At 43.2% G+C, this 22,337-nt stretch overlaps 1 protein-coding gene across 4 annotated transcripts in view; it reads right to left on the reverse strand.

Annotated features, from left to right (window-relative positions):
* The window catches only part of LOC106588797 (rap guanine nucleotide exchange factor 5), a 57,090-nt gene that overhangs the window by 14,072 nt on the left and 20,681 nt on the right, over positions 1-22,337 (reverse strand). For 3 of the 4 annotated variants that reach the window (XM_014178231.2, XM_014178230.2, XM_045709510.1), the window contains exons 6-11: positions 20,696-20,780; positions 20,567-20,615; positions 18,929-19,005; positions 16,042-16,215; positions 12,290-12,456; positions 11,223-11,323 (exon numbers count right to left, since the gene is read on the reverse strand). In XM_014178231.2, coding sequence (XP_014033706.1) covers positions 11,223-11,323; positions 12,290-12,456; positions 16,042-16,215; positions 18,929-19,005; positions 20,567-20,615; positions 20,696-20,780 — 653 coding nt within the window. The remainder of the gene's footprint in view (positions 1-11,222; positions 11,324-12,289; positions 12,457-16,041; positions 16,216-18,928; positions 19,006-20,566; positions 20,616-20,695; positions 20,781-22,337) is intronic. The other variant, XM_045709509.1, reaches the window with a different exon arrangement.

The following is a 22,337-nucleotide window of genomic DNA, read 5'->3' on the forward strand; positions in this document are numbered from 1 at the left end:
TTAACGGTCAAATACACAGCATTTCAAACAGTCAGCAGTAATCTAATGAATTCAGGGATTGTGAAATTGGCCAGTCTGTTCGTTTTAGCCATGATGCTCCTGTATTTATTGCCCGCGTCTGAGTTATGGAAGACATAGTGTCATAGTGCCCATAGACACATAGTGATGAGCTTTGAGGGCACTAAGCGAAGGACACTGGGACTAAACACCTCCCTCTGCGACTGGATCCTGGATTTCCTGACAGGCCGCCCCCAGGTGCTAAAGGTAGGCAACAACACATCTGCCACATTGATCCTCAACACAGGAGCCCCTCAGGGTTGCGTGCTTCGTCCTCTTCTTCTCTCCCTGTTCACCCACAACTGCGTGGACAAGCATGACTCCAACACCATCACTAAGTTTGCCGACGACACAACGGTAGTAGGCCTGATCACCGACAACGTGAGACTATTGGGAGGAGGTCAGAAGTGTTGCAAGGACAACAACCTCTCCCTCAATGTGAGCAAGACAAAGGAGCGGATCGTGGACTACAGGAAAAGGAGGGCCGAGCACACCCCCATTCACATCAACGGGGCTGTAGTGGAGCAGGTCGAGAGCTTCAAGTTCCTTGGTGTCCACATCACCAACAAACTATCATGGTCCAAACACACCAAGACAGTCGTGAAGAGGGCACGACAACGCCTATTCCCCCTCAGGAGACTACAAAGATTTGGCATGGGTGCTGAGCACGGGCGCACAGTAGTCCCGAGACTGCCACGCAGAGTGGAGAAGAAATATCAACCCATGAACTTCACTCAACTTCCTAGAGTTTTCCCTGTTAGTTACCACTATCAACAGTTCCCTTTACTGTGGCAATTGTGATTGAATCAACGCAATATTATCCACTTTCAATGCAACATACCGAAACAAAACAAACTATGCAAGATATTTTGTTGTAGGCAGAACACATCGGAGTAGATTCTATTGCACACGACTCAGCCCATACTCTTCACTTGTGTGGCATAACCAATCAGAGCTGCAGTAAGCCTATATGCAAATAGACCATTGCCATATATGGATCTGTGCCACTTACTTTGAACTGGACTGTGTACAGCTATGGTCGTGAGTAGATTAGCTTGTTTTGAGATCAAAGCAAGAGCTGCATGCAACCACGTGTGCACATTTTGTTCATATCCTTTGCTAGTTAGTGAGTTATTAGCCCAGTTATAAATTTGTAGTCAGTAAGAGCTGACTACAAGAGCACAAACGTGTACATTTCTAGACATCTTTGAAAAGCAAGTCAGATAAAGAGCCCTCTTTTGTCTTAAAGGGGCAGTGTTGTATTTTGAGACAGGCTTGAATAAGCTAAGTATCCAATAGGCAAAGGGTAGCATAATTTGTCTGAGTCACTGTAATAGTGGTATGGGGGATAATAATGCATTTTATTTTGTAAAGTGGTTTCTTGCATGAAACAACACATCTTCAGTCTGAAGGACAAGTAGATTGTCACAAAAACAACAAAAACTGACAGCCAACACAGTCCTGTCATGCAACCACATTGACAGCCTTACCCACGAAAAAAGCGTAGGCACTTATGTGTGACTCCCATCACACACCCTCTAGTGCGATTGGAGTCACCGCAAAATCAATGAAACAATACCATCTTCTCCAGTCCTGACCCCTCCCACTGGTCAGGACGTGGCAGAAGGGAGTGTGTGTTTTTTATTGTTTCATTGATTTTGGCCGTGTGACTTCCAATCAAGCACAGTTGTAGAGGGTTGTGGTTGATTGGGAGTCACACATAAGTTGCCTACGTTTCCTTTGTGTTTCGTGGGTAATTGTGCTTGTCAATGTGGTTGCACCTGACAGGACTGTGTTGGCTGTCAGTTTTTGTTGTTTTTGTAAATGCATAGTGTTCGTGACATTAAATATGACGAACCCTAACTCCGCCGCATTTTGGTCCACTTCTTCCATAGACAGCCGTTACAGAATTACCCACCAAACCCGGACCAAGCGGCGGAAGAGGAAGGAGCAGCAGGAGTATAGCGTTATGGACCAATGGACTTGGGAACAGATCCTGGACGGAGAGGGACCATGGACTCAGGCTGGGGAATATCACCTCCCGCAGTGGGAGATTGAAGCGGTGAGAGCGGAGAGGCGCAATTACGAGGAGAGAGAGCGCAACGAGCGCGAGAGGCAGCCCCAATAAAAAAAATTTGGGGGGGCACACGGGACAGTCGGTGGAGCTGAGGTCGGAACCAGAGCCAGTCGGGAAGACATTGGAGGTGAGCGAGGGATATGAGACAGAGACTGTGACGGGATTAATGGGGAAATTAGGAGAGAGAGAGATGAGAGAGCTGCTAGTATGGTGCATTAAGTACGGCATTCGCCCTAATGAGCGTGTCGTGGGAATGATGTCACCTGAGGCAGCTCTCCATACTCGGCCTGAGGTGCGTGCTGGTTGTCTGGTAAAGACTGTGCCTGCGCCCAGAAACAGGCCTCCTGTATGTCTTCCCAGCCCTGCACGTCCTGTGCTTACGCCCAGAACCAAGCCTCCTGCATGTCTTCCTATCCTGGTCAAGCCCGTGTCTCCTCCACAGACCAGTACTCCAATGGGTCTCCCTATCCTGGTCAAGCCCGTGTCTCCTCCACAGACCAGTCCTCCAGTGGGTCTCCCTATCTTGGTCAAGCCCGTGCCTCCTCCACGGAACAGTCCTCCAGTGAGTCTCCCTATCCTGGTCAAGCCCGTGTCTCCTCCGCAGACCAGTCGTCCAGTGGGTCTCTCCACCCTGGTCTCTCATGTGCCACCTCCTCAAACCAGGCCTCCAGCGGGTCTTCCGAGACTGGTGAGTCAAGGGCCTGTGCCCAGAGCCAGGGCTCCGTTATGTCTCCCCAGCCTGGTGAATCCTGAGCCGGAACTGCAAGAGTGTCCAGACTGCCCGGAACTGCCACAGTCACCAGAGCTGCCCGCCAGTCAACAGTCGCCAGAGCTGCCCGCCAGTCAACAGTCGTCAGGGCTGCCCGCCAGTCAACAGTCGTCAGGGCTGCCCGCCAGTCAACAGTCGTCAGGGCTGCCCGCCAGTCAACAGTCGTCAGGGCTGCCCGCCAGTCAACAGTCGTCAGGGCTGCCCGCCAGTCAACAGTCGTCAGGGCTGCCCGCCAGTCAACAGTCGTCAGGGCTGCCCGCCAGTCAACAGTCGTCAGGGCTGCCCGCCAGTCAACAGTCGTCAGGGCTGCCCGCCAGTCAACAGTCGTCAGGGCTGCCCGCCAGTCAACAGTCGTCAGGGCTGCCCGCCAGTCAACAGTCGTCAGGGCTGCCCGCCAGTCAACAGTCGTCAGGGCTGCCCGCCAGTCAACAGTCGTCAGGGCTGCCCGCCAGTCAACAGTCGTCAGGGCTGCCCGCCAGTCAACAGTCGTCAGGGCTGCCCTGAACTGCCCGAGTGGCCAGACTGCCCTGAACTGCCCGAGTGGCCAGACTGCCCTGAACTGCCCGAGTGGCCAGACTGCCCTGAACTGCCCGAGTGGCCAGACTGCCCTGAACTGCCCGAGTGGCCAGACTGCCCTGAACTGCCCGAGTGGCCAGACTGCCCGGAACTGCCCGAGTGGCCAGACTGCCCGGAACTGCCCGAGTGGCCAGACTGCCCGGAACTGCCCGAGTGGCAAGACTGCCCGGAGCTGCCAGAGGTGCCCAGACTGCCAGGATCTGCCAGGGTGCCCGCCTGCCAGGATCTGCCAGGGTGCCCTGCCTGTCCTCCGGCCCAGCCCGAGTGGCCCTCCTGCCCAGCCCGAGTGGCCCTCCTGCCCAGCCCGAGGGGCCCTCCTGCCCAGCCCGAGGGGCCCTCCTGCCCTCCGGCCCAGCCCGAGGGGCCCTCCTGCCCTCCGGCCCCCTCCTGCCCTCCGGCCCAGCCCGAGGGGCCCTCCTGCCCTCCGGCCCAGCCCGAGGGGCCCTCGTGTCCTCCGGCCCAGCCCGAGTGGCCCTCCAGTCCTCCGGCCCAGCCCGAGTGGTCTGTCTGCCAGGGTCAGCCCGAGTGGCCCGTCTGCCCGGCGCAGCTATCGGCGCCACCAAAGTGGGCGACGCCGAAGGTGGAGCGAGGTCCACGTCCTGCACCTGAGCCACCTCCAGGATAGGTGGGTTGGGGAGGGAGGGTGTAGCACAGTGCCGTCGGTGACGGCAGCCACCCTCCCTTCCCTCCCTTATTGTTTAGGTGTTCCTTTTTGTTGGGGATTTTCTTGTGTGTTCTTTTTTTAGGTGCATCCCGGGGTCTGCACCTTGAGGGGGGGGTACTGTCACGTCCTGACCAGTAGAGGGTGTAGTTGGGTCAGGACGTGGCAGAAGGGAGTGTGTGTTTTTTATTGTTTCATTGATTTTGGCCGTGTGACTTCCAATCAAGCACAGTTGTAGAGGGTTGTGGTTGATTGGGAGTCACACATAAGTTGCCTACGTTTCCTTTGTGTTTCGTGGGTAATTGTGCTTGTCAATGTGGTTGCACCTGACAGGACTGTGTTGGCAGTCAGTTTTTGTTGTTTTTGTAAATGCATAGTGTTCGTGACATTAAATATGACGAACCCTAACTCCGCCGCATTTTGGTCCACTTCTTCCATAGACAGCCGTTACATAGATAAACAGGTTCATGTCAATCCCTGCATGTTATTATCAAAAGTCTCATGGAATGTAGGCCTACATTGAACACCACACATTGTCTGCTACTGTAGGCTGAATGATATAACGGTTATTTCCATGTTAAAATGTTATGGGATGCGTATTCTCCATTGTTTTTGATGGTATGCCACTCTGGTTGGCCTACATTATGATCAAATAGCCACAGTAGCCTACTTGGCCACTGGTAAAACTGTAACTAAAGCGGGTACAGCCTCAGTGTTCACAGTAAACACACGCTGGAAGTTACACAAAATGTTCACAACGTCCAAGTTTGCGCTCAGCAGATCTGAAATTTGCTGAGTGCCTAATTATTTTTTGAAGGAACATTGGTCCTCATATCCTTAAAAAGTTCTACATCTGCACCATTGAGAGCATCCTGACTGGTTGCATCCCCACCTGGTATGGCAACTGTTCGGCATCTGACCGCAAGGCGCTACAGAGGGTAGTGCGTTCGGGCTCAGTACATCACTGGGGCCAAGCCACTGTTTTCTCTGCTACTGCATGGCAAGCGGTACAGGAGCGCGAAGTCTAGGTCCAAAAGGCTCCTTAACAGCTTCTACCCCCAAGCCATAAAACTGCTGAACAGTTAATCAAATGGCCACCCAGATTATTTATATTGACCCCCATTTTTTTATGCTGCTGCTACTTGCTGTTTATTATCTATGCATAGTCATTTTACCCCTACCTACATGTACAGTACCAGTCAAAAGTTTGGACATCAACTCATTCAAGGGATTTTCTTTATTTTTACTATTTTCAACATTGTAGAATAATAGTGAATACATCAAAACTATGAAATAACACATATGGAATCAAGTAGTAACCAAAAAAGTGTTAACCTGTTAGGGCTAGGGGGCAGCATTGACACGGCTGGATAAAAAACATACCCGATTTAATCTGGTTACCACTCCTACTCAGTAACTAGAATATGCATATACTTATTACATATGGATAGAAAACACCCTACATTTTCTAAAACTGTTTGAATGGTGTCTGTGAGTATAACAGAACTCAAATGGCAGGTCAAAACCTGAGAGATTCCTTTACAGGAAGTGGCCTGTCTGACCATTTGTTGAACTTATTTTCCATCTCTATCATTTACTAAGGATCTCTGCTCTAACGTGACACTTCCCACGTCGTCCATAGGCGCTCAGAGCCCGGGAAAAAACAGAATGTCATCATTCCAGCCCCAGGCTGAAACACATTATCGCCTTTCTCAAGTGGCCCATCAAGAGACACTAGCTTATGCGCGTGACCCCGACCGCCCCCGCCTTTGGGATTTTTTCCTCTGTTTGCCGAAAAGGAGATTCCCTGTCGGAATATTATCGCTTTTCTACGAGAAAAATGTCGTAAAAATTGATTTTAAACAGCGGTTGACATGCTTCGATGTACGGTAATGGAATACTTCGAATTTTATTGTCACGAATTGCGCCAAGCGCGTGACACTTCTTTACTATTTCGGATAGTGTCTGGAACGCATACGAACAAAACGCCGCTATTCGGATATAACGATGGATTATTTTGGACCAAACCAACATTTGTTATTGAAGTAGCTGTCCTGGGTGTGTATTCTGACGAAGACAACAAAAGGTAATGACATTTTTATAATAGTAAATATGATTATGGTGAGTGCTAAACTTGCCGGGTGTCTAAATAGCGAGCCCGTGATGCCTGGGCTATGTACTTAGAATATTGCAAAATGTGCTTTCACCAAAAAGCTATTTTAAAATCGGACATATCGAGTGCATAGAGGAGGTCTGTATCTATAATTCTTAAAATAATTGTTATGCTTTTTGTGAACGTTTATCGTGAGTAATTTAGTAAAATGTTAGCGAATTCCCCGGAAGTTTGCGGGGGGTATGCTAGTTCTGAACGTCACATGCTAATGTAAAAAGCTGGTTTTTGATATAAATATGAACTTGATTGAACAAAACATGCATGTATTGTATAACATAATGTCCTAGGGTTGTCATCTGATGAACATCATCAAAGGTGAGTGCTGCATTTAGCTGTCTTCTGGGTTTTGGTGACATTATATGCTGGCTTAAAAAATGGGTCTCTGATTATTTCTGGCTTGGTACTCTGCTGACATAATCTAATGTTTTGCTTTCGTTGTAAAACCTTTTTGAAATCGGACAGTGTGGTTAGATTAACGAGAGTCTTATCTTTAAATGGCTGTAAAATAGTCATATGTTTGAGAAATTGAAGTAATAGGATTTTTAAGGTTTTGAAAATCGAGCCACAGGATAGCCGTGGCTGTTACGTAGGTGGGACGAATTCGTCCCGCCTAGCCTAGAGAGGTTAAACAAATCAAAATATATTTTATATTTGAGATTCTTCAAAGTAGCCACCCTTTGCCTTGTTGACAGCTTTGCACACTCTTGGCATTCTCTCAACCAGCTTCATGAGGTAGTCACCTGGAATGCATTTCAATTAACAGGTCTGCCTTGTTAAAAGTTAATTTGTGGAATTTCTTTCCTTCTTAATACATTTGAGACCAGCAGTTGTGTTGTGACAAGGTAGGGGTGGTATACAGAAGACAGCCCTATTTGGTAAAATACCAAGTCCATATTTTGGCAAGAACAGCTCAAATAAGCAAAGAGAAACGACAGTCCATCATTACTGACATGAAGGTCAGTCAATCCGGAAAATTTCAAGAACTTAGAAAGTTTCTTCAAGTGCAGTCACAAAAACCATCAAGCGCTATGATGAAACTGGCTCTCATGAGGACCGCCACAGGAAGACCCAGAGTTACCTCTGCTGCAGAGGATAAGTTCATTAGACTTACCAGCCTCAGAAATTGCAGCCCAAATAAATGCTTCACAGAGTTCAAGTAACAGACACATCTCAACATCAACTGTTCAGAGGAGACTGCGTGAATCAGGCTTTCATGGTTGACTTGCTGCAAAGAAACCACTACTAAAGGACACCAATAAGAAGAAGAGACTTGCTTGGGCCAAGAAACACAAGCAATGGGCATTAGATTGCCGTGTCTTTGTGAGATGCAGAGTAGGTGAACGGAGGATCTCCGCATTTGTGGTTCCCACCGTGAAGCATGGAGGAGGTGTGATGGTGTGGTGGCGCTTTACTGGTGACACTGTCTGTGATTTATTTTGAATTCAAGGCACACTTAACTTCTATGGGCTAAGTGGGACGCTAGCGTCCCACCTGCGGGACACAGCCAGTGAAATATCAGGTCGGCAAATTCAAAAACAACAAAATGTCATAATTCAACTTTCTCAAACATACACTTCTCCTTGATGTAACCACATTGTCCAATTTCAAAAAGGCTTTACAGCGAAAGCAAAACATTAGATTATGTTAGGAGAGTACATAGACAAAAATAATCACACAGCCATTTTCCAAGCAAGGACATGTGTCAATAAAACCCAAAACACAGCTAAATGAAGCACTAACCTTTGACAATCTTCATCAGATGACACTCCTAGGACATTATGTTACACAATACATGTATGTTTTGTTCGATAAAGTTCATATTTATATCCAAAAACAGCATTTTACATTGGCGCGTGATGTTCAGAAAATGTATTCCCACCAAAACTTCCGGTGAATGTGCACATCAATTTACAAAAATACTCATCATAAACGTTGACAAAATATATAACAATTATTTAAAGAATTATAGATAGACTACTCCTGGATGCAACCGCTCTGTCTGATTTTCAAATAGCTTTACGGAGAAAGCACATTTTTCAATATTCTGAGTTCATAGCTCAGCCATCACAGCAAGCTATACAGACACCTGCCAAGTTCGGGGCCACCTAAACTCAGAATTAGTATTAGAAATATTCTCTTACCTTTGCTGATCTTCGTCAGAATGCACTCCCAGGACTGCTACTTCCACAAGAAATGTTGTTTTTGTTCGAAATAATCCATATTTATGTCCAAATACCTCCGTTTTGTTCGTGCGTTCAGAGCACTATCCAAAGGAATAACGCGCGAGCACGGTACCAGAGACGAAAAGTCAAAATGTTCCATTACCGTACTTAGAAGCATGTCAAACGCTGTTTAACCTGTTAGGGACAGATGTTCCGCTAGCGGAACGCCTCACCAATATCCAATGGTATTGAGTGGCGCGAATTACAAATACCTCAAAAATGCAAAAACTTCCATTTTTCAAACATATGACTATTTTACACCATTTTAAAGACAAGACTCTCCTTTATCTAACCACATTGTCCGATTTCAAAAAGGCTTTACAACGAAAGCAAAACATTAGATTAAGTCAGGAGAGTACCCAGCCAGAAATAATCACACAGCCATTTTCAAAGCAAGCATATATGTCACAAAAACCAAAACCACAGCTAAATGCAGCACTAACCTTTGATGACTTCATCAGATGACACTCCTAGGACATTATGTTATACAATATATGCATGTTTTGTTCAATCAAGTTCATATTTATATCAAAAACCAGCTTTTTACATTAGCATGTTTTGTTCAGAACTAGCATACCCACCGAAAACTTCCGGTGAATTTACTAAATTACTCACGATAAACGTTGACAAAAAGCATAACAATTATTTTAAGAATTATAGATACAGAACTCCTTTATGCTATCGCGGTGTCCGATTTTAAAATAGCTTTTCGGTGAAAGCACATTTTGCAATATTCTGAGTAGATAGCCCGGCCATCATGGCTAGCTATTTTGACACCCACCAAGTTTGGTACTCACCAAACTCAGATTTACTATAAGAAAAATTGGATTACCTTTGCTGTTCTTCGTCAGAATGCACTCCCAGGACATCTACTTCAACACCCAATGTTGTTTTGGTTCCAAAAAATCCATAGTTATATCCAAATAGCTCCGTTTTGTTCGTGCGTTCAAATCACTATCCGAAGGGTGACGCACCGGCGCGTTTCGTGACAAAGAAATTCAAAATATTCCATTACCGTACTTCGAAGCATGTCAAACGCTGTTTAAAATCTATTTTTATGCGATTTTTCTCATAAAATAGCAATAATATTCCAACCGGGAGACGTTGTATCCGTTCAAACACTGAAAGAAGAAAATGGAGTCGTCACATGCACGCGCACGCCAGTGCCATTGTTCTCAGAAGTACCACACTCCAAAACCCCTACTGTTTTTCGCCCAGAGACTGATTTATTTAGAAATATAGCCCACTCTTCTCACTGAATAGTGGGGTTTCAGAAGGAATGGTTTAAGTAATGGTGGATTATACAGATCCAGCCCTGGCAATGCAGTTTCATGAAGGGCTGAGAATGCAGTTGGCCTGAGCAAGGATCAGGCCTGAGCAAGGCGCTGAATCACTGATCTACAAATCATCTTACATCCCTAATAGCCACTCATTATGTTATCAAGATTAGTGCATCTGTGCAGACTGAGCTTGCTGCACAACGTTAAACTCTGTCCATGGGAAACGTGACAATATATATATATATTTTTTTATGAATGGTTCCGCAGAGCAGTGGATAGAGCAGCAGAAAGGTTCCTATGAATAATTAACTAACCAGCTGTCTGACGTTTAGATAGGAAAGCAAGCTTTTTATAGAACACCACTTTAAATGACTAGACTATTTAGCTGGCTTCTACCTCTTTCCTTCTCTCCACCCCTCTCCTTCCACCCTACCTTTCCCATTTTACTCCCTCCTTCCAACTGCTTTCATTTTCTCCATGTTAACAACTCTCCTTCACTCCTCCAATTTCACACACACACACACACACACACACACACACACACACACACACACACACACACACACACACACACACACACACACACACACACACACACACACACACACACACACACACACACACACACACACACACACACACACACATCTAATCTTAGTAATCAGGTATTGTAGTGTTGTGCGTTAATCTCGCTTTAGGCTAGTTTCAGCTTGTTAAACATGTTGCTGTTTAAAACACACACTCGCGCACACACACGCACTCACACAGGCACGCATGCGCGCGTACACACACACACTCCTCTATTTTCTTTCAGCTCTCGTTTTGACTGGTGATCATTAGGGCTGAAGACTCATTTACCCAAGATGGTCTTTTGTCAGCGTTTCCCAATAGGTCACGCTAGTTAGACAACACTGAAATATGCTACAATATATTCCTGAGAAAGAAAGAACAAAAGAAAGAAAGAATGAAGAACAGTAGAATTAGTGGTTATGTTGCAACATGTTAGGACATTCCTAAGAGCAGGGGAGGGATTGGTGCACACAAACAAACACACAAATTAAATGATTTGGTGTACATTTAAATAAGTGTAATGGACTGAGTACAGATCTTTGGGGGATCCCACAATCACCAAACTATTTGCTGTGTGTTTGTGTGACCGGAAGTCCCCACAAGAATAGTAAACTAACCAAAATTTGACCAATTGGGGACATTTTGTTAGTCCCCACAAAGTCAAATGCTATTTCCAAGGGGTTTAGGATTAAGGTAGAATTTGTGTTAGGGTTAGAATTAGGTTTAGGGGTTATGGTTAGAAGTCAGGGTTAGGTTTTGGGGTTAAGGTTAAATAGGATTTAACAAGACTGTGTTAAGGATAAACAAGACTGTGTGTGTGTGTACGCGTTTACTCACCAGACACTCTGCTCTCCGGTGCTCCTCTCTGGTCATCCAGTCGTAGGTCACTCAGCAGGTGTTCTAGAATCTTCAGGGGTGTTCCAGACACCACCACATACCTAAACAGACACACACAGAGAAAAGTTACACATAAACAAGGACTCACGCGCACACACACACACACGATACACACATACCAACACACCTGTCAGAAGCACAGGAGGAAGAGCAGTAGTATTCCTCAGAGCTGCTATCTCTCCTTTCTCTCTCTTCCCTCTCCTCCTCATCCTCCCCTTCCTCATCAATGTAAGGTAGACTACTCCAGTCATCTTCATCCTCATCATCAATGTAGAGCAGGTAAGGGACATTGAAGGTTGGGACAGAACTACTACAACAGTCATCTTCATCATCATCACTACCCTCTTCATCTTCCTCTGCCTCCACTAGTGTGACAGTTCTCAAGTCCATCTCAATTCCTCCAGAGGATTTGCTCTCCCTAGCGCAACATGCCCAGCCAGGGTGCTCTGTCCTGGGCTGAAGAGCCAGCCTGCTCCACCTGCCTGCCTGGAGCTCCACAGATATAGAGGCTCTATAGTAGCTCTACCCCAAAAGGGGATGTACTGAGGCCTCCCCTCTCCCTGCCTAACACCAGAGACACACACACACCCTTTATAAAGTGTAAACACACCCTCCAGGCAGCAAACAGTCTTGCTTTCTTTTGCTTTGTTTTTCCCTTCAAGACAAGAAAATCATTCTCTCTCTGCTTGCAGCTAAAACACACACATTCTCTGTCATAACACACACAAACCCACACACATCCTCTAGGAAGCAAACACACAATCTATCTTGTCAGGGCAGAAACTGGTGTGCGTGCAGGCATGCAAAGGGTGTGACTTAAGACAGAGGGAAAAGGAGGGAGAATGTAAAATATTTTTCTTGACATGGCTTTCAACGAACAGGTTTGTCTGGGACATACACAGCATACAGTTTGAAGTCTTTATAGATCATATATAACGTTTACATGATTCATTTGTATATTCCAGCAACGCCTACAAAGACAGAGATTGAAAGTGAAGGATACTGACCTCTTCTCTCCGTCCTCCTCTCTGGCCCCTCCTCCTGATGGCGAGGAAGCGGGGTCAGGTGATGTCACTGATGATGGCGAGGAAGCGGGGTTAGGTGATGTCACTCTCTGTAGCACTAGGACGTCCCGACCCCTTTCCTTAAGACACACCCTCCCTACTGCCTCTCCCTGAGAGAGAGAGAGAGAGAGAGAGAGAGAGAGAGAGAGAGAGAGAAATTGTACATTGGTATTGTATGCAGAATATAGAGAGAAACAGGAGGACAATATGTGTTGTGTGGGATATTTATAACACAGAGTGGAAAAGATACATATATTGTAGGGTGTCCAATCAAAAACGTATCTTTTGACCAATGAGTGAAATAAGTTAATTATGTAGATAATCCTTTAAGAAAACCAATGGTCCAAACCTCATGGTTCTATCATAATCCGTTCAAAGGTTACAAGAGTTTTTACCCTTGTAGGATGGCCAGAATTAGGGTGACTAAATCAATGGAGGCCAGAGAAGAAAAAAATAGGTCAAAACTCTGAAAAATGGCATCTCATCAGATAGACTGGATTCTGTGCAAGAATGAAAACTACTGCTACCTGACAGGCTCACTTTCCTCTCGAACCCGCAGGACATAAAACAATATAGAGCTAAGATGTATATCCATTTTGAGACATGACATGAAGTATTTTCATATTTTAGTGTACACTTGTCATATTAATGCAAAATTCCCGTTGTTGTTAGAAGATTTCTCACAAAAAGAAGCATCTCTGTGAAAGGTCAACGGAGCACTGAGCATAAAAAAGGTTTTTTATTTTCAAAGCCTTTTACATTTCATTCAGCTCATGTCATGCAACCTGCGGAATCAACTGTGAAGACCACGACCACCCTATCTCTTGGGCAAGGACCCACCACCTCTCCCATCAACTCCCTGTGAGCCGCAGATTAAAACAACGGTCTGATATCTGATACAGGGTTACCCCCCTATACACACACCAACCACACACTCAATGTACATCTATACACAGTTAGAATCTGCTGCAGCAAAACCAAATCCATTTAGTTTGAGAAAGTATGCTAGCGATGTAAGAGAAAACAGAGTTTGGACATTTGATGGCCTGAAAATAAAGGAATGTTGTATACTAGAGACAGAATGTTGTATACTAGAGACAGAATGTTATATACTAGAGACAGAATGTTATATACTAGAGACAGAATGTTATATACTAGAGACAGAATGTTATATACTAGAGACAGAATGTTATACACTAGAGACAGAATGTTATGTACTAGAGACAGAATGTTATGTACTAGAGACAGAATGTTATGTACTAGAGACAGAATGTTATATACTAGAGAGACAAAATGTTATATACTAGAGAGACAGAATGTTATATACTAGAGAGACAGAATGTTATATACTAGAGAGACAGAATGTTATATACTAGAGACAGAATGTTATATACTAGAGACAGAATGTTATATACTAGAGACAGAATGTCATATACTAGAGAGAATGTTATATACTAGAGACAGAATGTTGCACACTAGAGACAGAATGTTGCATACTAGAGACAGAATGTTATATACTAGAGAGACAGAATGTTGTATACGAGAGACAGAATGTTATATACTAGAGACAGAATGTTGTACACTAGAGACAGAATGTTGTATACTGGAGAGACAGAATGTTGTATACTAGAGAGACAGAATGTTGTATACTAGAGAGACAGAATGTTGTATACTAGAGAGAGAGAATGTTATATACTAGAGACAGAATGTTGCACACTAGAGACAGAATGTTGTATACTGGAGAGACAGAATGTTGTATACTAGAGAGAGAGAATGTTATATACTAGAGACAGAATGTTGCACACTAGAGACAGAATGTTGCACACTAGAGACAGAATGTTATATACTAGAGACAGAATGTTGTATACTAGAGAGACAGAATGTTGTATACTAGAGAGACAGAATGTTGTATACTAGAGAGACAGAATGTTGTATACTAGAGAGACAGAATGTTGTATACTAGAGAGACAGAATGTTGTATACTAGAGAGACAGAATGTTGTATACTAGAGAGACAGAATGTTATATACTAGAGACAGAATGTTGTATACGAGAGACAGAATGTTGTACACTAGAGACAGAATGTTATATACTAGAGACAGAATGTTATATACTAGAGACAGAATGTTATATACTAGAGACAGAATGTTATATACTAGAGACAAAATGTTATATACTAGAGACAGAATGTTATATACTAGAGACAGAATGTTATATACTAGAGACAGAATGTTGTATATTAGTGAGACAAAATGTTGTACACTAGAGAGAGAATGTTGTACACTAGAGAGAGAATGTTGTACACTAGAGAGAATGTTATACACTAGAGAGAATGTTATACACTAGAGACAGAATGTTATATACTAGAGACAGAATGTTATATACTAGAGACAGAATGTTATATACTAGAGACAGAATGTTATATACTAGAGACAGAATGTTATATACTAGAGAGACAGAATGTTATATACTAGAGAGACAGAATGTTACATACTAGAGAGACAGAATGTTACATACTAGAGACAGAATGTTGTATACTAGAGACAGAATGTTGTATACTAGAGAGACAGAATGTTGTATACTAGAGACAGAATGTTATATACTAGAGAGAGAATGTTGTACACTAGAGAGAATGTTATACACTAGAGAGAATGTTATACACTAGAGACAGAATGTTGTATACTAGAGACAGAATGTTATATACTAGAGACAGAATGTTATATACTAGAGACAGAATGTTATATACTAGAGAGACAGAATGTTATATACTAGAGAGACAGAATGTTATATACTAGAGAGACAGAATGTTACATACTAGAGAGACAGAATGTTACATACTAGAGACAGAATGTTGTATACTAGAGACAGAATGTTGTATACTAGAGAGACAGAATGTTGTATACTAGAGACAGAATGTTATATACTAGAGAGAATGTTATATACTAGAGACAGAATGTTGTATACTAGAGACAGAATGTTATATACTAGAGACAGAATGTTATATACTAGAGACAGAATGTTGTATACTAGAGACAGAATGTTGTATACTAGAGACAGAATGTTGTATACTAGAGAGACAGAATGTTGTATACTAGAGAGACAGAATGTTGTATACTAGAGAGACAGAATGTTATATACTAGAGACAGAATGTTATATACTAGAGACAGAATGTTATATACTAGAGACAGAATGTTATATACTAGAGACAGAATGTTGTATACTAGAGACAGAATGTTGTATACTAGAGAGACAGAATGTTGTATACTAGAGAGACAGAATGTTGTATACTAGAGACAGAATGTTATATACTAGAGACAGAATGTTGTATACTAGAGACAGAATGTTGTATACTAGAGACAGAATGTTGTATACTAGAGACAGAATGTTGTATACTAGAGACAGAATGTTACATACTAGAGAGACAGAATGTTCCAACTTCTCACAGATGACTGGCTGACATACGTAGAGGGGAGGAAAGGAAAGGAAGGGTTCGACAAGTCCGTAAAATACACATCCACACATATACCCCCCCACACACACATACAGATAAACACACACACACACACGTGAAGTTAGAGCATACTATCACAAAATACAGTATTCAGAAGTATGTTTGTCAGAGGATATGTGTGTGTGTGTGTGTGTGTGTGTGTGTGTGTGTGTGTGTGTGTGTGTGTGTGTGTGTGTGTACTCACGGTGGGGTTGCGGTGGTCTGGTACTATGTAGTTCTGGTTCTGTAACAGTCTGCAGCCGTCCTTAGCCAGTCTCTGGACCAGCTCTAGTCTGGTCAGCTCCTCGCGGCCACATACACCGTCCGGCCGCACACACACACTCCCCACGTTGCCACGGAGCGAACACCCCCCCCCCAGCTGTAAGGAGGGGGGCAGAGAGAACAGGTAGCTTAGTCCACAGCCCAACGACATCATCAGTTCACAGGGTTAGAGGTGAGAAGTTAAATATAAAGGTAGGTAACACCCCAAAATAACTTTAGGATCAAATCTACCCCCCTCTCACGGTCTGTCAGCTAGTCTGTCTGTCTGTCTCAGGGTCTCTGTCTGTAAATCACAGAGAAAGAGAGAAAATAACTCAAAATAATCCCAGTCCCTCTCTCTCTGTCTCTGTGTGTTCTTCAGAAACGTAGTGCCGTGTCCTCCCTAGCAGAGCCCTGGCTTTAGAAACACTGCGTCTGGGCCAGTGTGCATGTGTGGAGGTGTTCTTAGCGATACTCTGTTGTTGTGGGGGTTAGGGTTATACTTGGGACGGAGGAGATCCCTTGGTAATATGATGGTCTCATCAGTAAGTGTCACGTCCTGACCAGCAGATGGAGCTAGTGTTTTAGTTTTGGTCAGGACGTGGCATGTTTGTGTTTGTTAAATGTTGGGTTGATGATTGGGACTTCCAATTGAAGGCAGGTGTGTATAGTTGCCTTTGATTGGAAGTCCTACATAGGTGTGTGTGTTTGTCTTTGGGGTTGTGGGGAATTGTTCTGTGTTGAGCCTATGCTTTGCCAGACTGTTTGTTGGTTGTTCGTTCATTCTCATGGTTTGTTATTTTGGCATTCATTTTGATAGTGAATAAAAGTCAAGATGAGCCTGCACATACCTGCTGCGTTTTGGTCCTCTTCTCTCCAGTACGACATTTTCAAGGATGAGTACAACTATTTTTATGACAGTAAGGCAATGTGGACTGTTTATTTACATTGGAGTCTACACGGTGTGTGTGTGTGGATTGGCTGTGAGCAGGGTACTTCCCGCGAGTGAAACTATCCCACGGTGCCGCCACCACACACACACACACACACCTTCCGGCAAACCATTGTTTACAAAGAAAACACCCGATAACAACACACTCTATCTGAGCCACAACCCAAAGTCCTGTCTCCCCTCTTCTACTTCCTCACTCAAATAGAGAACAGCCAAGTAAACACGCGCACACACACACTTACACACGTGATGGAGGAAATTCATTATTGAAGGAGTGTAAAAGGTTTATTCAGTATACACTCTTCTACTTTCCTCTCTTGTCCGCTCCTCCCCTCTTCTCCCATCCTTCCCTCTCCTCTACTGTGAGTGTGTGTGTGTGTGTGTGTGTGTGTGTGTGTGTGTGTGTGTGTGTCACAATGCTGCCATTTTTAGACTGCTGGCTGGTGGCAATAATGTAATCACTTTTTCAGTAATTAAAGTTGGAAATTCAAACATGGCAGATTGTAAAATACATTTTTGCTGTAACAGCATACTAATCAGCTACCAATAGATGTTTTATAATATAAAACTGTCCTGTATAGGCTACCTCAACCTGCATGACATGAGCCATCCTTGTAACGGCTGTCGTCGGAATGAGTGGACCAAAGCGCAGTGTGGTAAGTGCTCATGATATTTATTTTCAAGAAACACTCAAACAAAATGGAAAAACGAAAACGCACAGTTCCGTCAGGCAGATACGCTAAACAGAAAATAACCTCCCACAAAACAGGCTGCCTAAGTATGATTCCCAATCAGAGACAACGATAGACAGCTGCCTCTGATTGGGAACCACACTGGCTCAAAAACAAAGAAATAGAAAACATAGATATTCCCACCTGAGTCACACCCTGACTTAACCAAACATAGAGAATAAATAATATCTCTAAGGTCAGGTGACAATCCTCGTGCTCTTTTCCAGCTTGGATAGAAAGTTGTTGTGTGTAAAACCAGTCTATTAATACCAAATAATACAGTCAGTCCACCCTCAAAACACTAGTTTACTATGGATTGTTTTATTATTCAGTCTACTATCTATCTATAGCTATATACCATATTTACCTGCTATTTAGCTACTATTTATAAACTTATTATAAAAATGACACACCAAATAGCCCAACAATGAGGAAAAGAGTAGTCTGCTTGAGGATAAATTCAGCCACTATTTATTGTTCAACTCATCGGGTTTTGTCTGGCTAATTGCCTACACAAATGGGCTGCAAACTCAAGGTAAATTAAATTAAACCAACTTGAGACTCCCCTGGTCACCACAAATCCTCCTTTTTTGGGTGAAAATGTTTTCACCACAGCCTACAGGTCAAGGTTGCAGGCCCGACTGTTTTCTATACTGAGTATTGCCAACCCAGACAGTCTTTCCTGAGACATTGTGCATTATATGTCCATTGCGCTGCACACGATTTAAACTTACTCTTGAATGATGCATGCCAAGATATACCAGAGATAAGAGACTGTTGATATTACAACCAACAACTCGTAAACCACTTTTTCTTTTTTTCAAGCCCTCAAGAAAGGCTAAATATGATAATCTGTTTGCATCTGCCAATTCATTGGCTGTCCAGTATCCAGACGACCTGTCCCCAGAGCTCCTATACAGTTAATCTCTGCAATTAAGGAGAATGAGAGGCTCAATTAAAAAGATGTTGCAGAACTGATGTATTTGAAGCACAACTCCCTTCTGCCCAGTTTCCCTGAAGTTGCAACGGCAATCAAGCTGCTTTTATATTCCTGTAACTGTCGCTTCTGTGGAGAGATCGTTTTCTAAACTAAAACTGCGGGGGTGTCCGGTATGCCAGTGTGTGTGTGTGTGTGTGTGTGTGCCTACCATGGTGTTCTCCTCATTGGTTGTGGGTGACTGTCGGGGGGTGGAGTCTGGTGACTCTTGGCCACCCTGCTCTGCCACTGCAACCAATCACAACACAGAATGTTAGATTGACAGCTGTCAGGACTAATCACCTAGAGGACTAAGGTTTTACTTGCTGAAACTAAAGGAAACCTTAGTGGCACCAACATACTGTAGTAACACACAATAGTGATGCGCAGGTTGACTCATAACCCACAGTCCCCGTGGATATACCTGAAGGGCGAGCGGGTTTAGGGTCATGAAATATTGTGTGGATGAAGGGCGGGTGGGTGGCGGTGGGTTGAATAAAGAGAAAACAATGCATTAAAAATCCATAAATGTATAATTCTTGTGCAATTCAAATCTATAGGCTACAGTGAGGTTTTTCTTTCATTATTTTTATCTGTCATTAGTACGTAAGCCTAAGCTTTAGGGCCTAACTGTACACGTGCCAAATACACGCCATTCGCCAAATGCGTTTGGGAACTTAAGCAAAAAAAGTTAACGTCGATCCACTGAGGCAAAAAGGACAATGTCGGCATTGAATTCAATAATAGAAACGATGCAAAATGGAGAGTTGAAAATAAAGAGAAGGGGAGGCCAGAAAAGTAATGTTTGGTAAAGATTTGGTGAAGTGGTAAAAGAGGATGATAGCAGTGCCAGCTATGTTATGTGTGATGATGGTGAGAGGCGCTATACAAATTCGACAGTCACAAGGCAAGGACTTCAAATATGCACGTCAAAGGGAACAGTACTGTTTAGATGGGTTAAATGGAATAGCAACTGAAATCTGGACACTGATTATAGGAATATAACCTCTCACATAGCCTAATATTAATTCCTGCAGAATTAAGCATTTCTTGCTGTAAAATGTTACACCAAATGTACATTTTGACTCGGGAACAGGAGTGGAGGAATATGATTTCTTTCTTTCAGCATCTTGAGAGAATGAATGCGAGGTTAGGGACCGTCTGTAAATGTGCTATCAACCACATAAAATCATGTGCATTTCAACCACATAAAATATGCCTCCATGTCGAACTGAAATCTTATCAGAAACATGTTGGGTCGTATTCAGATGTTTTTAATTTCCTTAAAACCGGTCAAACTGATGCCATTTAAAAATATATATATATATATGTTATTGCATTTTCTCCCTGGTCCCTAAACGTCTGCTGTGCAAGACAGGCAGAGAGGAAAGAGAACTTCACCGATGTCAACTACATTGAAGCATTCATCGATATCTAACATTATTCTGGTGAGCAAGAGTTTATTTTGTCTTCTAGGGCAGTAATGACAGAAGAGAAGCTGCATGTATGTAATTATAGACATGTTGACTAACAAATAGACTACCAAAATGTTGGAAATTATATGCACAAACGTCTAAATTAGGCTTAAAAAAAAAATCCTGCCAAATCCCCTGTCAATTTTTCTTCCCGTAATCTGACTGTACAGTGCATTTTCTATTTGCGGGTTAAGGTCGGGTGTGACCTCACTGTCACATATAGTTGAGGGGTTGCTAATAAGCAGTTGCAGGCGGCTTCGGGGGAACAAACAGCTGACCTGCGCATCACTAACACACATAATATAGTACCACATGTAATATAGTAACCAACTCACTGGCTTTGCGAGCCTTGCGGGCAAGAGCAGCAGCCAACTCATTCTGGACCTGTAGGGGTAGAACATACAGCAAACTCAATGACAGCTCCTGTCAGACAAACAGGCAGGCACACACACACACATACACACCGTGGCGGTGAGTCTCTCTAGTGCTTTCATCTGGAGAAAGCTGTCCCCGCAGACATCTCTGTTCCCCTCAGAGTCCTCCTCAGACCTACGACACACACACACACAAACACACACAAACACACACACTTTAAAAAAATATTGTTCTATTCAGGTGTGCAAAGAGAATTACCCAGAAAGACTGCCAAAGGTGATTCTAACATGTGTGTGAATATTTACAGTACCAGTAAAAAAAACTCATTCAAGGGCTTTTCTTTATTTGTACTATTTTCTACATTGTAGAATAATAGTGAAGACATAACTATGAAATAACACATATGGAATCATGTAGTAACCAAAAAAGTGTTAAACAAATCAAAATATATGTTATATTCTTCAAAGTAGCCACCCTTTGCCTTGATGACAGCTTTGCACACTTGGCATTCTCTCAACCAGCTTCATGAGGTAGTCCCCTGGAATGCATTTCAATTAACGTGTGCCTTGTTAAAAGTTCAAATATTGATTTGTTTAACTTCTCTAGGGTCGGCGGGACGAAATCGTCCCACCTACGTAGCAGCCAGTGGAATCCTTTGTCGCGTTATTCAAATACCTTAGAAATGCTATTACTTCAATTTCTCAAACATATGACTATTTTACAGCATTTTAAAGACAAGACTCTCGTTAATCTAACCACACTGTCCGATTTCAAAAAGGCTTTACAATGAAAGCAAAACATTAGATTATGTCAGCAGAGTACCCAGCCAGAAATAATCAGACACCCATTTTTCAAGCTAGCATATAATGTCACAAAAACCCAGAAGACAGCTAAATGCAGCACTAACCTTTGATCTTCATCAGATGACACTCCTAGGACATTATGGTATACAATACATGCATGTTTTGTTCAATCAAGTTCATATTTATATCAAAATCCAGCTTTTTACATTAGCATGTGACGTTCAGAACTAGCATACCCCCCGCAAACTTCCGGTGAATTTATTAACAATTTACTAAATTACTCACGATAAACGTTCACAAAACGCATAACAATTATTTGAAGAATTATAGATACAGAACTCCTCTATGCACTCGATATGTCCAATTTTAAAATAGCTTTTTGGTGAAAGCACATTTTGCAATATTCTAAGTAGATAACCCGGCATCACAGGGCTAGCTATTTAGACACCCAGCAAGTTTAGCCTTCACCAAACTCCGATTTACTATTAGAAAAGTTTGATTACCTTTGGTGTTCTTCGTCAGAATGCACTCCCAGGACTTCTACTTCAATAACAAATGTTGGTTTGGTCCCAAATAATCCATAGTTATATCCAAACAGCGGCGTTTTGTTCGTGCGTTCAAGACACTATCCGAAAGGGTAAATAAGGGTTACGAGCACGGCGCATTTCGTGACAAAAAAAATTCTAAATATTCCATTACCGTACTTCGAAGCATGTCAACCGCGGTTTAAAATCAATTTTTATGCCATTTTTCTCGTAAAATAGCGATAATATTCCGACCGGGAATCTGCGTTTAGGTAAATAGACGAAAGAAATTAAAGCACGGGGTCGACTCGTGCACGCGTCTAAGCCCATTGTCCTCTGATCGGCCACTTGCCAAACGCCCTAATGTGTTTCAGCCTGGGGCTGCCTCGATATCATTCAGCTTT

The sequence above is a fragment of the Salmo salar genome, chromosome ssa27 (genome assembly GCF_905237065.1).
Source record: "Salmo salar chromosome ssa27, Ssal_v3.1, whole genome shotgun sequence".
Taxonomy (NCBI): Eukaryota; Metazoa; Chordata; class Actinopteri; order Salmoniformes; family Salmonidae; genus Salmo; species Salmo salar.